Genomic DNA, 18242 nt, shown 5'->3' with positions numbered 1-18242 from the left:
TTCATTGTGATCTTTGGGGACCGACTCGAATGATGTCTAAAAAAGAATATTTATACTATGTCATTTTCATTGATGACCACTCCCGTTTCACCTGGTTTTACCCGATTAAGGCTAAATATGATTTTTACAATGTCTTAATATCCTTCTTATCCTTTGTGTCCACACAATTTTCATGCAAAGTTAAGACTTTTCAAAGCGATGGTGGTACGGAATTCACCAACAATCGAGTTCAAAAACTTTTTCAACAACACGGTATTCATCACCGTCTTTCTTGCCCATACACACCCCAACAAAATGGTCGGGCTGAACGCAAGCACAAACACATAACTGAAACAGATCTTGCTATGCTTTTCAACTCTCATGCTCCAGCAACATTATGGGTTGATGCATTTATTTCAGCCACATACATAATTAACAGGCTTCCTACACTGGTGACAACAAGTCTCCTTTTGAGATCTTATTTCATCAACCACCATCATATGCAAATTTCCGGATTTTTGGTTGTCGAGTTTTTCCCTATTTAAGGGACTACACTCGACACAAGCTCTCTCCACGAAGTACAGCATGTATATTCATTGGTTATAGTCCAAAATATAAAGGTTATAGATGTTTTGATCCATCTACTTCTCGATTTTACATCACTCGACATGCCCAGTTTGATGAAGATACATTTCTATTTAGCGGTATTGTTCCACCTGTTGATGAAGCCACTCTTGTCTTCTCCAATTATGATGATTCTCCTGGTTCTGTTACACCTTCAGATCCCCTGTGTAGAACTTCTACTCAACATATTATCACTCATGCATGCTCTCCCACTTCTTTGCCATGCACTTTATGCATGTCTCATCCTATTTCTTCACCTTCCAGCGCTGTTATTACTTTACCCTCCACTACTTACCCTATTACTTATTCCCGTCGCAACCGCCAACAATCACAAACAAATGTCCCATCCACCAATCAAATTCCTCAGCCTTCAAACAACTCTACACCACCCATGGTTCCTTTGGTCTCAACTACCACAACTGTCCCACCTCCCTCCATTACTTCACAATCATCTTCGGTTCATCATATGACCACTCGGTCCAAGTCTGAAGTTTTTAAACCGAGGTATATAGCTAATCTTGCCACTTTTTCTACAAACCTGCTTCATCATGCTTTGTTTTCCACCAAAGACCCAAAAGGATACAAAACAGCCTGTAAACAAACAAAGTGGGTGTCGGCTATGAAAGAAGAAATGATCGCCTTGCATCAAAATAAAACTTGGGACCTTGTTCCATGTCCCAAAGACTCAAATGTTGTGGGATCTAAATGGTTTTATCGTACCAAATACAATCAGATGGCTCCATTGACCAATACAAAGCCCGTCTGGTTGCTCAGGGCTTTACCCAAGTGCCTGGATTGGACTACTTTCTTACTTTTAGTCCAGTTGTTAAATCTTCCACTGTCCGGGTTGTTCTTGCTCTTGCTACCATCCATCATTGGCATTTACATCAACTTGATGTAAAAAATGATTTCCTAAATGGTAATCTTACAGAAACAGTGTACATGGAACAACCACCTGGTTTTGTCAATCCCAATGCTCCAACTCATGTGTGTCGCCTTAAAAAGGCACTCTACGGACTTAAACAGGCTCCACATGCTTGGTTTCAACAACTTAGCACATTTCTTATTAACATGGGTTTTCAATGCAGCAAGGCCAATCCTTCTCTTTTCATTTTTAAACAAGACTCAGCTATTCTTTACTTACTTGTCTACGTTGATGATATCATTTTGACAGGTAATGATATTCCCCTCATTAAAAAGTTTACTAATCGACTCCATGATGAGTTTGCTATCAAAGATTTAGGCAAACTAAGCTATTTCTTGGGTCTTGAAGTCATCTACACAAGAACTGGTCTCTTCCTTAGTCAAGCGAAATATGATGGGTTTTGAGCATTCTAACACTTCCTAAGTGTACATGAAACCCTAATAACCTTGGATCTATGTTTGTCTAATTATCATGCAAAGTTGATTTCCAATGCTATGATCCTATCTAGCATACATGGGGAACAATATTAACTTGAATAATAGATAGAACTACATACCTTGTTGTTGTAAGTGTTCCTTGAAACCTTGTGAGCCTAGCTCCTCAAGTGTGATGCCTCAAATGCTTCACACAACACCAAATGCAAAGAATAAACTTGAGAGAATACTCTAACACATGCAAAATCGGCCAAGCCCTCTTGTTTCTTAGTGTAGCCGATTTTGAGGAGAGTTACATTGCTTATACAGTGTGTTACATTAGGTAAACCCTAATGTTCCATCACTCTTCATTTCTTGATCCATGGGTTAACTCCATGGAGCATCCTATGGGTGGAACCCAACTTGACAATCCATGGAGCCTCTTAGCCCACTATATAAGATATGGAAGATTTACATAATCTACCCATATATCTAATTAGTTATCTTTTGTTCACTTAATTAATTCTAAATTAATTCTTGATCAAAACTAATTAAATAATATTATTAATATATTAGAACTTATAATATATTAATAAACCATATGTGTTATTTTTCTCATTTAGTTTATTCAACTGCATGGTGCCATGCAACCCAAATGGACCATGCCGGGTCGGGTCAAGTATTTACCAGAAATAGTTATGGACTTAGACACCTTATCCAACAGTCTCCCACTTGGATAAGTCTAATAACTATAACTGCAATACTTCAGGAACCGATCGGCAATCGTAGCTCTTTCAAGGTCTCTCAGAACTGAGAAGATGTTGATACACCATTTAAGATAAGTGATCATATAATCCTCTTTTCTAGATATCAGCCGGACAATTACATGGAACAAAGTCTTACTTATTGTCCAGCAGTTTGTTTCCCGATTTCTGATTTGTTTGACAAAGAACTTAATTGAACACATCAACTTAGTTCTGACTGGGCTCGGTACATAGGTCAAAAAAAATCATCGAGGGGCCCAGATATCAGCTTCTAATCCAAGAAGGAACAGATAAACTTCGACTCATATGTTTGTTCTACTACTAGTTGAATTATACACAAAAGCATGTTTTATAACATTGAGTTACCAATGCGTTTTCGTACAATCAATGCATAATCAATTCATAGGCAACAAATCATATCTCTAGGTTTGAAGACTTATATGATATTACCGTCTCACGATCACTTGAGATAAAATTCCATGAAGTGATTCCAGTGAGCGTGGGTTGATTCCAATACTCAGAACTTATGAGCACTCATGAAGTGTTGTCTTATATCCTAACACCTACAACCAACTTCATGACAGTCTTACTTCATATCTACTTCCAACATACGACTGACTGTGGAAAGTTTGAATAATATGTGAAACCACAACATACTATTCTGGAAGTCAAAACATGCAAAAGAAATTATAGTAAACGATTGACAAAAGATAGTAACACTTTACTCATAAATAAACACAACTTTTATTCATCATCAAATGTCAATTACACTTTACAAATTTCATAATTAATCTAACTACTAAAACTTATATCATCCTTCAGCCCTATGCTCCGAGCATGCTGGAGATGCTTAACCCTACTCAGTCCCTTCGTGAGGGGATCTGCTGGGTTCTCATCCGATGATACCCTCTTTGCCACGAGGATTCCTTCTTCTATGCGATGTCTGATAAAATGATATTTTCTGTTGATGTGTCTGGATCTTCCGTGATCCCTTGGTTCCTTGGCTAAGGCAACAACACTTTCACTATCACAGAAAATTTCCATGGGCTCCTTTATAGCTGGTACAACTCCAAGGTCTCCAATGAAGTTCTTTAGCCATATTGCCTCCTTTGTTGCCTCGCTCACTGCTATATACTCTGATTCACAAGTGGAATCAGCCACTGTCTCCTGCTTGGAACTCTTCCAAGTGATTGCTCCTCCGTTTAAGGTAAAGACCCAGCCCGACTGAGAGCGGAAATTATCCCTATCAGTCTGGAAGCTAGCATCACTATACCCTACAATTCTCAAGTCATCACTCCCGCCGAGGGTAAGAACCCAGTCCTTAGTCCTCCGTAGGTACCTGAGGATATTCTTTACCGCAGTCCAGTGTGCCTTGCCAGGATTACCCTGATACCTGCTGTAACACCCAAGATCAGAAAGGCCAAGAAAAGGAAAGAAACCCTAAGTCAAGGAGTGGACTCGTCGAGCTTAGGGAGGAACTCGACGAGTCGAAGCGGGATCCAGGGGATCGACTAAGTGACCAACTCGGCGAGTCGACTCGTGAACTCGGCGAGTTGGGTCTGAACGAGGAAACCCTAATTTCGGGACTTGGTACCCTATTTAAGCATCTTAATCTCTTCCCTAGGGCTCATTTGCGGCCCTATAGTCCAGAACCAGAAACCCTAAGCCTCCATTGTTGCTCAATCAAGCTTTCTTACCATTTTGGGTGATTTGAAGGAAGAAGGAAGAAGGCACACATTGGGGATTCAAGAATTGGCAGTAGATCCAGAGTTTGTGAGGTCTTCCAGAGCTTTTGAAGGTAATGAGTCGCTACCTTCCCTCTTTTGCATATAGATCAACCTTTATCATGGGATTTGGGGCTTTTAGGACAAGTTTATGAACCATTTCGAGTTAGAAGCCCAGATTTGAAGTTGCTACTTCAAATCTATGTGTATCTTGGCCTAGAGAATCATAAAGCATCAGTCTATGGGTTGATTGTTGAGCCCCTTTGTCTCAAACCCTAGTTTATAGTGAATTGAGCCTAGATCTCGTTAGCTACACGTAAAGTTTGCCACTTTACGTAAGGAATAGGCTTTAGAAGAATGGATCTACAGTCTAGAGTCCATGCATGACTCAAAAGTCCTCTGCATGTATGTAGATCTGAATGGACTCGGCGAGTCCTTCGAGTGGACTCGGCGAGTAGCATGAAGATGAGGAGGAACTCGACGAGTGGGATGAACAACTCGTCGAGTCGGATGAAGTTAGGCATGAAATCGGCGAGTTGGAAGAACAACTCGACGAGTTGGTTGAAGATTGCCTTGGTCTCGGCGAGTCTATTCTTGGACTCGGCGAGTCAGGTCGCGAAACCCCAAACCCTTCGAGTTGAAACTCGAATCAGTGAGTCGGGTGGAGACTCAACGAGTTGGACAGGTCAGGACTCGGAAATAGTTGGACTCGGCGAGTCATGGACTGACTCGGCGAGTCGAGTCGCGAATAGAAGGATCCTGAGCATATGAACTCGGCGAGTCAGTAGGTGGACTCGGCGAGTAGGGTTGACCTGGAAGGTTGACTTTGACCAGGATTTTGACCTTGACCAGAGTTGACTTAGTTGACTTTTAGAGGACTGTCAGACTAAGTGTCATATTGATATTGATAGCTCGGAGAGCTAGAGGAGCAGCGGCTCAGGGGATTGTTGAGTAGCAGCCAGAGGATTATCAGCAGAGCTCAGCAGTTCAGGTGAGTTTCCTTCCAGTAGGAACGGGTCTAGGGCCACAATGCCGGCCCGTTTAGCTAGCAGTAGTTTCCGCATTTTAGTCCGATGCAGTAGTTAGTATGTTTGATGCCTTCGTGGCTCAGACAAGATTTATGTGTTATGTGTTCCGGGTTATGGCCCGATGCAGTATGTAGTATATGTGTGTTCATGCTAGTTGATATGTTTATGTTATGTTCTGTTCAGTTAGTTTCGGACTTCGGTCCGATGCAGGGGGCAAGGCCCCAGTTAGTCCGGACTTCGGTCCGATGCAGGGGGCAAGGCCCCAGTTAGTCCGGACTTCGGTCCGATGCATGGGACAAGGTCCCAGTCAGTTAGTCCGGACTTCGGTCCGATGCAGGGGGCAAGGCCCCAGTTAGTCCGGACTTCGGTCCGATGCAGGGGACAAGGTCCCAGTCAGTTAGTCCGGACTTCGGTCCGATGCAGGGGGCAAGGCCCCAGTTAGTCCGGACTTTGGTCCGATGCAGGGGACAAGGTCCCAGTCAGTTTCCGTACTTCGGTCTGATGTAGGGGGCAAGGCCCCAGTTAGTCCGGACCTCGGTCCGATGCAGTGGGCAAGGCCCAGTATGTGTTTTATATGTTATTGTACGGTATGTGGTAGTTTGGGGGAGCTCACTAAGCTTCGTGCTTACGGTTTTCAGTTTTGGTTTCAGGTACTCAGTTTTCAAAAGAGGAGCTCGGAGAGATTGCAGTGCACACACCATAGTCAGTTAGCCTGGGAAATGTTTTACTCTGATAATGAGATTATGTTTTGAATCTAATACTCGAAAGTTATGTTATGACTTATGATACGTTTTTATAAATATGGTTTTAGTAATGTTTTAAAAAGAAATTTTTAGTTATGATTTTTGGGTCGTTACACCTGCTAACCATGATCAAGGCAAAGGCTACATCAGGTCGAGTACACGTCATAGCATACATGATCGAGCCTACTGCTGAAGCATAAGGTACATGACTCATTTCTGCTATCTCATCCTCGGTACTTGGGCTTTGTGTCTTACTCAATCTGGCATTACTCTGGATGGGTAACTCTCCTTTCTTGGAGTTCTGCATGCTGAATCTCTTCAACACCTTGTCCAAGTAGGTACTTTGACTAAGTCCAATTAGTCTTTTACTCCGGTTTCTCAAAATCCTTATCCCTAGAATATAGGCAGCTTCTCCTAGGTCCTTCATAGAGAAACACTTCCCAAGCCAGGACTTAACTTCCTGCAGAGTTGGGATGTCATTTCCTATGAGTAGTATGTCATCCACATACAATACCAAAAAGCTAACAATACTCCCACTAGCCTTGACATACACACAAGATTCATCTTCACTCCTAGAAAAGCTAAATTCCTTGACTTTCTCATTAAATCAAAGACTCCATCTGCGAGGTGCTTGCTTTAATCCATAAATGGATTTATCAAGCTTACACACTCTATTAGGGTACTCGTTGCTGACAAAACCTTCTGGTTGACTCATGTAAACATCTTCAGTCAACTTTCCATTAAGGAAAGCGGTTTTGACATCCATTTGCCATATTTCATAGTCATGAAATGCAGATATGGCTAACATAACCCTAATAGACTTAATCTTGGCTACTGGAGAAAAGGTCTCATCATAATCCACTTCAGGAGTTTGAGAGAAGCCCTTTGCAACCAGTCGAGCCTTATAAGTGTGTACATTACCATCCATGTCGGTCTTCTTCTTGAAGATCCATTTGCACCCTACAGTCTTACGACCTGGTACATTCTCAACCAAGTTCCAAACTTGATTGTCATACATGGATTGTATCTCGCTATCCGTAGCCTCTTTCCATTTAGCAGACTCAGGGCCTGCCATGGCTTCCGTGTAGCTGTTAGGTTCATCCAGACCTACTAGTCTCTCATCACTAATAAGTGTCTCACCTTCCGCAGTAATATGGAAACCATAGTAATGCTCAGGTGCATTCCTAACTCTCGTGGAACGCCTCAGAGGTACATACTCATCAATTGGCTCAACAGGAGTTTCCTCCTCAAGTTGAGGGCTAGGGTTTGAAGTTCCTTCACCATTTAACTCTTGAAGTTCTTCAAGGTCAATTTGCCTCCAATTGTCTCCTTGGCTTATAAACTCTCTCTCTCTCTCTCTCTCTCTCAAGACTCCTCTTCTTGCTACAAAGACCACATTATCACTGGGTCTGTAGAAGAGGTAACCAAAGGATCTTTGTGGGTAGCCGATGAAAATACACCTCTCGTTTCAGGGTTCTAGCTTATCATGAGACTCGCGCCTCACAAAAGCCTCGCAACCCCAAATCTTGATGTGGTCTAGTTTAGGTATTTTACCAGTCCACATCTCGTGAGGAGTTTTGGCAACTTTCTTTGTAGGGACTAGATTAAGAATATGGGCAGCAGTCTCTAAGGCATACCCCCAGAATGAGATTGGTAGCGAAGCTCAACTCATCATGGAACGAACCATATCCAACAAGGTTCGATTACACCTCTCAGCCACACCATTCAACTATGGTGTCCTGGGAGGTGTCAATTGTGAGACAATCCCACATTCCCTAAGATAGTCGAGGAACTCTAAACTAAGATACTCACCACCTCGATCGGATCGAAGCATCTTAATGTTCCTGCCCAATTGATTCTCGACTTCCTGTTTAAATTCCTTAAACCTTTCGAAAGTCTCTGACTTATGCTTGATTAAGTAGACATATCCATATCTACTATAATCATCAGTAAAAGTCAAATAATAACGATTAGCATCCCTTGTGGCATGTTTGAATGGTCCACACACATCCGTGTGCACAAGATCCAACAAACCTTCACCCCTCTCACAAGAACCTGTGAAGGGTGACTTTGTCATTTTTCCAAGTAAGCATGATTCGCAACTATCATCAGACTTTAGGTCAAATGACTCCAAGACTCCATCCTTTTGGAGTTGGCCTATGCGTTTCTTGCTTATATGTCCAAGATGACAATGCCATAATGATGCTTTATCCAAGTTATTATTATTAACAGAATCAACACACAATACATTATTTCCTAAGTTATCAACCACAGATACAGTTTCATACACGCCATCACAAGGTATTGCTTTAAAATAAAGAACATTATTAAAGAACGCATTAATCGAACCAACTTCATTATCAAATGAAAAGGTGAAACCTTGTTTATACAATGCATGAAAGGAAATAATATTTCTTGCCATTTCTGGCGAATAACAACATTTATTCAAATCTAAACTAAACCCACTACTTAGCGATAAAGTATAAACTCCAATCTTGGTGACAGGTGAAGCTTTCCTGTTTCCCATGATCAAGTTTATTCTTCCTTGCTCCACATTCTCACTTCTTCTTATTCCCTGCAAATCAGAACAGATATGAATACCACAACCGATATCAAGGACCCATGAGTTAGAATGGGGTGAGTTATTAGATAAGATAGTGTAAATACCTGCATGGTTGGGTTTAACTTTCCCATCCTTCACATCTTGCTGGTACTTTGGGCAGTTCCGCTTCCAATGTTCCTTTTCATGGCAATAGAAGCATTCAGCCTCTTTTGGGTCAGAAGAAGGAGTGATGAAACCTTTCTTGGTTCCACTTAAAGAAGAGCCATCAAGGGTCCTAACCTTGGTACCCTTCGAAGAGCTCTTTCTCTTCTTCCCTCGTCCTTTCCCGATTGCCAAGACAGGGGCGTAGTTAGTAGGAGTAGGAGTAGTAACAACCGCCTTACCCTTAAGACCACTTTCCGCGGTCTTTAAGAGTCCTTGAAGTTTGCTGAGAGTGACCTCTTCCTTGTTCATGTGGTATGTCATGCGGAATTGATCATAACATGAACGTAAGGAGTGCAAAATAATATCTATGGCTAGCTCCTCGGGGAAGTTCACATTAAGCTTCAGCAAGCGGTCCACAAATCTTTGCATTTTCTGCATGTGGCCCGTGATGGGTTCTCCATCCTTCATTCGGGTTGTTATCATGGAGGAGATGATTTCATACCTCTCTTGTCGTGCACTTTGATGGTATCTTTCCATCAAATCTTGGTGCATTTCAAAAGGGTAGTAGTCCTCGTAGGACTTTTGGAGGTCGGCTATCATAGTGACCATCATGATGCATGCCACCTTGGTGGCATCCCTTTCATGTGCCCTAAAGTCAGCGATCTCTTGAGGAGTAGCAACTGTCTCATCAATCTCCTTAAGCTCCTTATCGAGGACATATTCTTTGTCCTCGTAGCGGGTAATCATTCGGATGTTTATGATCCATTCATTAAAGTTGGATCCATCAAAAGTGACTTTCCCACACAAGCTCATAAGAGAAAATGAGCCATTAGGATTAGAGCCAGAAGCAGCAGTGTTTGCAAACATCTGAAAAGAAGAAAAGTTTAGTTTAGAAATAGAGATAGTCCTTAATAAAACACCCAAATGTAGTATTAAGTCTAGGACCCAATCACAATATATTATACTTAGAAGAGGTATGCCGTAATCTAAGTAATAACATATTTGAAAGGTAGGTGAATGACGATTCACCAATTTCCACCAAAGTCGAAATATTAAAAATATTTAATTTGGTTCTTAGAAATTCCTAGATTCTTTTGAGATTCAATGAACTTTTCAAAGGCATGTTTCAATCTCGAGTGTGCCCTCCAAGTTTTGTGACTGGGATGCTGAGGATCACAAAACGAGGTGTGAAGTAACCATGCAAATTACTTGGTACCCTTAATGTATTACCCCTCAATCGATGTACCGGTTAACCACACACGCTCCATCGATACTATGATAAATATTAAGTCACCCTTTACCTACCTTGTTAAGTCCAAGTTAGTGTGCCGGTTAACCACACACGCTCCACTAACGACTTAGACAAAGTGTAAAGTGTAATTTCATGGATTAGCACCTTATTCACATTTTTCCTAAAGTAACTAAGATTGGGAATTTAATAAAACATTTAGTTACTTTATAATATTCATCATACTTTTAATGAGAATTTATAAGTCCTTTTCTTACCCGTTCGGCTAACGACCCTCCACCAGTCAAGCAAGCGGTGGGTGAGAGTGGACACCCATTAAGTTGCCATTTTATAGGCAACAACCTTATACCCACTTTATAGACCAGCTTCGTGAATGAGGCATACTAGCGGTAAGACGACTTTGATCTTATACATATATATATATATATATATATATATATATATATATATATATATATATATTATTAACTTATAATATTATAAGTATAAGGGTTGAATTTTAACTTTTAAAATTCTAAGGGTTGGAACTAAAGTTTTAATCAAGACTTTACTTGTTCCAAAACTTGAGGGCAAGTTTTGTAAACTTTCAAAACTTTTCATTTCTTGTAACTTATGAGTTTATTAGGGTATTAAAAATGAAGACTCTTAATTTTTATAACCCATGTGTTCTTTTAATGGTTTTAAAGCAAAGTGACTTTTGGTTTTCCATAACTTGAGGACAAGTTATGGACTCCATTAAAACACATAATGATCTAGAATTAATCTACCACATAGGTTACATACAATTCATATGATCATCTAAACATCATAAGATCAAGAACATGAACATGAACACTTTCATGAATCAAAACTTACACTTAAAACTTTGTAATTTTGATAAGTTGTTGTTGTAAATGGATTAGCAAAGACATTACACCATCTAAAACAAGTTTACAAGTACCAAAACAGTTTAGGGTAATGTTTCTAGTCCATTTCCAGCAACTAAAGTCGAAAATCTGCATTATGAGGCTCCTACTCGCCGAGTGCATGAACCTACTCGGCGAGTAGGTTGAATATTTACATGAACTCGGCGAGTCCCCCCATGGACTCGGCGAGTTCATCAGGCAGATTGCAAAAATATCGACTTTTTTCAACAATTTTGCACAAATAACAAACAAACAAGCCTAGGCTCTGATACCACTGATGGGTTTTGAGCATTCTAACACTTCCTAAGTGTACATGCAACCCTAATAACCTTGGATCTATGTTTGTCTAATTATCATGCAAAGTTGATTTCCAAGGCTATGATCCTATCTAGCATACATGGGGAACAATATTAACTTGAATAATAGATAGAACTACATACCTTGTTGTTGTAAGTGCTCCTTGAAACCTTGTGAGCCTAGCACCTCAAGTGTGATGCCTCAAATGCTTCACACAACACCAAATGCAAAGAATACACTTGAGAGAATACTCTAACACATGTAAAATCGGCCAAGCCCTCTTGTTTCTTAGTGTAGCCGATTTTGGGGAGAGTTACATTGCTTATATAGTGTTTTACATTAGGTAAACCCTAATATTCCATGACTCTTCATTTCTTGATCCATGGGTTAACTCCATGGAGCATCTTATGGGTGGAACCCAACTTGACAATCCATGGAGCCTCTTAGCCCACTATATAAGATATGGAAGATTTACATAATCCACCCATATATCCAATTAGTTATCTTTTGATCACTTAATTAATTCTAAATTAATTCTTGATCAAAATTAATTAAATAATATTATTAATATATTAGAACTTATAATATATTAATAAACCATATGTGTTATTTCTCTCATTTAGTTTATTCAATTGCATGGTGCCATGCAACCCAAATGGACCATGCCGGGTCGGGTCAAGTATTTACCAGAAATAATTATGGACTTAGACACCTTATCCAACAAAATATGCATATGATATTCTATCTCGAGCCGGATTACTTGATGCAAAACCAGTTGGAACTCCTCTCAACACAATTGAATCATTCAAATCCCAAGGGGAACCTTTTCATGATCCAACCTTATATCGATCACTAGTAGGAGCTCTACAATATCTCACCGTCACGAGACCAGACCTCTCCTATGCAGTAAATCAAGCCAGTCAGTTTCTTCACTCTCCTACTACATCCCATTACCAGTTGGTAAAGCGTATTCTCCGTTATGTCAAGGGTACAATGTCATATGGTCTTACCTTTGATAAGCCAGTTACAACTCGGTTACTTGGTTACTCAGACGCGGATTAGGCTAGATGCATTGAGACACGAAGATCCACATATGGCTACTCCATCTACTTGGGTGGTAATCTTGTTTCTTGGAGTGCAAAAAAGCAACTAACCGTCTCTAGATCAAGTTGTGAATCGGAGTATCGGGCAATGGCCAACACGGCTGCAGAAATCATATGGCTTACTCATCTTTTAAGGGAACTATATGCTCTACCGCCAGATCGACCCAGTCTTTTATGTGAAAACAAAAGTGCTCTATTTCTTAGCCAAAATCCTAACTCTCACAGACGAGCAAAACACATTGATATTGACTACCACTTCATCCGTGAGCTTGTGTCATCCGGTCGGTTATACACAAAGTTTGTACCAACCAAGCTTCAGGTGGCTGACATATTTACTAAAAGTCTTCCACGACCATTATTTGAACGTTTTCGTGGCATGCTACGTGTTGGTCCCCCACCAATCAGCTTGAAGGGGGGTAATAGTTGTACATTAGTTGTACCTAATTAACTCTTGTGCATAATTATAGGAACCTAAATTAGTCAAATTTTGTGATAGGAAACTCCTTAATCACAGGTCATTCTCTGTTTTGTAATTATTTATACCTTGTAACTCTTTACTTTTGATTCAACTGAAGATTACCATTCTCTCAGATGACAGAACCTAATTCTGTTTGGCTAAAAGCCCTTTGCAATCGACTATGTGATACTATGATATGAAACCTTGGGTTTCCCACATTAAACACAACATTCGGCTTGTTTGTTTGTTTTATTTCATTATTATATTGAACTATGATATATACGAGACATTGTGTTTCTTAAGAACCAAGGTTCAAGCAAAACATCTTCTCAACTTGAATCACACATAATCATATTACAAAACTGACCTGTAACATGATTAAGAGGATAAGAGGCATAATCAAGAAAAGTAAGGTTTTTCATGAAAAAAAATATTTAATTAAGATTATATCCAAAAAAACTAGCAACTTATTTCCAATATATGAAAAATAAGTTTCTACTAAATGAATGTTACAAAGGTCAACCATTATGGATGCTTTAGATAGATATCTTAGTAGACATGGGTGCAATTATCAACACAATTAATATACAAAATTCTCACCTTTATTAATCATACAAATAACTGCCATACACAAGTACATATCTTTACACACCTAATACTTACAACTCAAGAATCTTTAATCCAATCTTTAAATTTGCTACTTAATTAGGACCTTTAAAACATCATTAAATTACTCATATATCATACAAAATACTAGATTAAGACACTTTAATGATACACACTTGTTGAAGATTCAAGACACTCTTTGATCATCTCCTTAATCTTTACATTCATCATCTTATCTTTCACACTTGCAAGCATCTTACAATAAAACATTTCAAGTCTTACAAGCTTTCCATAATCACAACTCTCCAACATATTCTCCCACTCTTTACCAACATCATATGAACTCTTTAAAGACAACAATATATCTTTCTCCTCTTCAAAAGGCTTCCCAAAAATCATACCATGAAGTATGCTCGCATAATGCTCCATTGTAGAAAGCTTAGAATGTAACAAATCTATCTCTTTCATTGCAACATTTAGTTCCTTTTTCATCTTTATGATCTCAAACGAATCTTTTTCATCTAATTTCTCACTTTCCTTAAAATCTTCTTCTAGTGGTGGCCATAACACAAGATTGGGGGCAAAAAAGTCATTTACTTGACCACTTCCAAGAACCCCACTTCTCCCTCTCCCCCATGACCAAAGCTTATATCCATTATCTGCAAGAAGAACAGTATGTGCAGCCCCACAAGCTACTTGTAAAGGATCTTGAAAGCAAGGGTATTTTAGTCCATTACATGGTATCAAACGTGGAGTAACCGCATCTCCACCATCACTTTCTGTAAGGCCTAGTCCATTTCCCATTCCAAATGACCAAACATACCCCTCTGATGAAACAACACTTGTATGAAACAACCCACAATCCACTGATACCAACCATACATTTTCAGGTATCCCTTCAACGATTTCAGGGTATAAAGAATCCTTAATGGTGCCCTGCCCGGGCTGCCCGAGCTGCCCGTGATCCCCAAGTCCAAAACTCCAGCATACACTTCTTAACATGTCGCCATCTGTTTTTGAGAGTATAGAAGTGTGAAAGGCTCCACAAGCTACTTCATATGGTGTGTAAGATGATTCTTGATTGAATGTTTTAATGATTTGAGGAGTTGTTCGAATCTCTGTGTCTCCTAACCCTAGCTGCCCGTGATTGTTGTTGCCCCATGTATAGCAAACAAGATTGTCATCACCTTTATATGTTTCTCCAGTGCTAACTAATGCTACAATGTGTTCATTTCCACATGCTACTTTGACCACAGTTTGACCATGGAAGTTCCAAACGGGTATTGGAGTGTATGTAGGGACAAGAGAGAATTCACCTTCTGTTAAACTATCTTGTGGAGGACAGTTTCCCCACATCCAGAGGGATCCAAGGTTGTCTATGGCAAGTGACATCATTCCTCCAGCTTTTATGGAAGAAATCTGGAAGAAGAAGAAGAAGTTGAATTCGTGATATAAATTATCAGAATTTTGAAAAAGGAACGATGAGGAGAGCTTAATTTGAAACCTGAAGTCGTGTTTCAGTTTTTGCTATTGGTTCGTCTGTCAAGGAACTGGGAGGCTGTAGCTCATTGAAGATCTGTACCAGAGATGGAACTAAGGAGTTCTCTCCATTGACCCCGAGTTGACCATCTATGGTGGTGTGAAGGATGCAAAATATCATACTTATAGAACTGAATCAGAGCTTATATAATAAGAATGAAAAAAAAAATCATGAAAAGGATACAAGTATTGTGACCCCAGCTCCAAACTGAACCATCATCTGAAACAATTAGAGTACGTCAATAATTCGATTCTTCTGTTGATCGTATCTGTTTCGCTAATCTGTTAATTTGGATAATTTTTGTGCTAAAAGTTTGTATTCGATGTATTTCTAAGCTTGTTAATGGAGATAATTGGATTTTGGAGTGCTTATTTGAAGTTTTTGAATGCGAAAAAGAAGAAGAAGAACGTGGAATTTACCAGAAAGAGCGAGACTGTGGTAAGAACCGGCTGATACTTGGACGATTTTGACCTTTTCTGTGGAATTAAATTCAATTTTGGCAGGAAAAAGGCGATCGAGCTCCGAACCGGAGCCAAGGCGGCCGAAAGTTCCTCTTCCCCATGAATACACACTCCCATCACCTTCTCGCATAAAATCAAAATCGAATCCCTACATTAGCTACATCATTTATTTATTACAGAAGTAATGAATAGAGATAGAGCTTAGATGAGGTTTCATTACCGGTGAGAGCGAGCGTATGAGCTTCTCCGGCAGCAATTGCAATTACTTTCCGAGATAGGCTACCTGAATCGACATATATTCCGGCGTCTGTCATGATCTCCGGCTAGTGATCGATCTCCAACTTTCCAATCTCCCTCGCATTTTAGTTTTATACAGTTCGGAGCATGATGTCATAAATATATTCTATTAAGTTATTCATTTTTTTTCCTAAGAGGTTTAAATAATTATGTTTTAATTTCGTTAAATGTTGTAAAATTTTTGAATTGCTATCAGAATAAGTAAAATAGTTAAGATAAAATAGTTTATATTGTTTCGTTAAATAATCAAAATAATTAATACTTAAATAAAACCAAATAAAAAGAGAAATTAAATAATAACCTATTTTTTGTTATTACAAATCCTTTTATCTATTTAAATGATGATATGTATCACATTAATATCCTAAAATATCATTAAATTTCATTAAATAGATATTAACATGTCACAATTTAATTGGATATAAAAATTTAGAAAAACAAAAGATAAAATGATATTTAAATTTTCATATCATTAAATGAATATTAACATGTCACAATTTAATTAGATATAAAGATTTAAAAAAATAAAAAATAAAATAATATTTAATTTTTCATAGAAACAATTTCAAAATCAATCAACTTCTATTTATCTCATCAACAATCTAATCAAAGATTAAAAATCCTATTAAACTTCTTTCTCTAGATTATTAACAAGTCATTTCATAAATCACATCAAACTTCATTTTCCAATTTTTACTAGAGTGCATCCAAACTATATAAATAAAAGTGATTTTTAGTGGAGGGTTTTTTTTTATGGTAAATAAAAACTTAAAATAAAAAATGTAATGTTATCTTATTCCTTGTTTTTATCTTTTTATTATTGTTTATTCTTTGTGTAAGTTTTCTATTTATAATTGGTTAAAATTATGTGGCTTACCAAATTATTGAAAAAACTCATCACAGTAATATGTTAATTAACACTTTTTTGGAAAAAGTTTTGGTTCGAATAAGTTCTTCCAATAGTTTTTTAATTGTATAGGTTTTATATAAGTTTCTAATCGGTTTTGTATCTAAAGTTATCAACACTCACAATCTATAAATAAAAAAAGACATTTTGATTTTTTTTTGACAGAAAATTTAATCTATTTATAAACTACTTCTAAATCTACATATATCAAACTTGAACTCTGAGTAAATGAGGACAACACCTAATATTATTGGGCTAAAATCATCAATCTCATCTTGTTGATGTTTTAAGGCTATCTGTTACACATATCTTTCATCTTTCATTACCATATCAGTGTCGTTCGTCTGCTTCATCTTTCAAATCATGTTATAATCATCTTTCATCTCTAATTAATTTTCTTATTTTTCGATACAAATAATAATTATTAAATTTAAAAAACATTTAACCTATTAAATAAAAAATAATATAAATTTAATAATAAATAAATAAATCCATTAACGTAAACTAAAAAAATTAAAATCGTCATAATAAAATAAAATCAAATCACTTCCAACTAAAATATATAAACCTGATATAATAACAAATGCATATCTAATTTTTATATTCGTCGTAACTAAGTTGTTTCTATGATTGTTGTGAAAAAAAATTATATTTCACTCACTCGAAAATGATAATGAAGACGATATCATCTTTTAGTTCTTAAACTTATGGTAAATGTGGAGTAAAATAATTGTGTAACAAACATTAAGGATTAAATAGGTATTTTGTGGATGTCAAAAAGTTAAAATTTTTTTCAATAAAAACAGTGATCAAAAAATGAGAAAATTAACAAATACCATCAGGGACGCCGCCATGACATGATTAAGATTCAATAAGGTCGATCTAGAGAGCATTGTATCCCTAACATGATCGATTGGCCACATCAGCAGCTGCCCTTACAGGTGGGTATAATATAACATTTGGTATAATTAAAAGATTTATTGATGTTTGTCAATTATCTTATTTACAAATTAAAATTATACTAAATTAAAATTATAATATATTCAACAAAGTTTTTTGATCTTATGAGTTATGAACAGTCACTTATTCAAACTTGATACTTGGAGTCTTTTGATATACATCTTCATTGTACTTATCATTTTTGTTACAAACTCATTTGTACAAATCGACAAAATGGCTTTAAATTTAGAATAAAGTCAAATTTGACATAATAAACTAAAATCGAATTTGGATTATAATTTTAGAGACTTGGACATTTGAACAAACATCTTTATTGTGATTTATACGTGTAATATGTCATATAAGACGTTTTAAGATTTAAGATTATTTAGAACAAGAAATCAACCTTTCTAAGTCGCAATCAAAAAGTATGTCAAAAATAGCAACTAAACAAAAATACGTGTAATATGTTCATTTGATAGGTATGTTTTTGTTTTTATGGTGCATCAAGAATGCTTTATAATGGATTTATTGTTTGCAGATAGAATATCACTTTAGAGCTATAGTTATGGAT

General features: G+C 37.7%; 1 protein-coding gene across 2 annotated transcripts; it reads right to left on the bottom strand.

The window, feature by feature from the left end:
* Positions 1 to 13518: 13518 nt before the first annotated feature.
* LOC145059133 (ultraviolet-B receptor UVR8-like) lies at positions 13519 to 15881 on the bottom strand. 2 transcript variants are annotated; one of them, XM_079006987.1, is made up of 5 exons: positions 15746 to 15881; positions 15484 to 15645; positions 15248 to 15283; positions 15029 to 15153; positions 13519 to 14943 (listed from the first exon to the last, which is right to left on the bottom strand). In XM_079006987.1, exons 1-5 carry the CDS (start codon positions 15837 to 15839, stop codon positions 13687 to 13689), a joined length of 1674 nt encoding a protein of 557 aa, XP_078863113.1. In that variant the 5' UTR covers positions 15840 to 15881; the 3' UTR covers positions 13519 to 13686. The 2 variants fall into 2 exon arrangements, with proteins under 2 accessions (XP_078863113.1, XP_078863114.1); XM_079006988.1 differs by having other exon boundaries at positions 15484 to 15673; positions 15746 to 15840.
* Positions 15882 to 18242: the final 2361 nt, after the last annotated feature.

Source organism: Lactuca serriola, chromosome 6 (genome assembly GCF_051521515.1).
Source record: "Lactuca serriola cultivar US96UC23 chromosome 6, Lser_US96UC23_V15, whole genome shotgun sequence".
NCBI lineage: Eukaryota > Viridiplantae > Streptophyta > Magnoliopsida > Asterales > Asteraceae > Lactuca > Lactuca serriola.
Note: the sequence above shows the minus strand (reverse complement) of the source record. Positions and strands in the feature narration are given on the sequence as shown.

What these genes read in the sequence shown, in the direction of transcription:
- LOC145059133 (XM_079006987.1), bottom strand. Translation starts at nt 15,839, where the DNA reads ATGACAGACGCCGGAATATATGTCGATTCAGGTAGCCTATCTCGGAAA. An exon ending in TCATACGCTCGCTCTCACCG is followed by an intron (nt 15,646 to 15,745) that starts GTAATGAAACCT and finishes TTATGCGAGAAG; the next exon opens with GTGATGGGAGTGTGTATTCA. An exon ending in GAGCTGGGGTCACAATACTT is followed by an intron (nt 15,154 to 15,247) that starts GTATCCTTTTCA and finishes ACACCACCATAG; the next exon opens with ATGGTCAACTCGGGGTCAAT.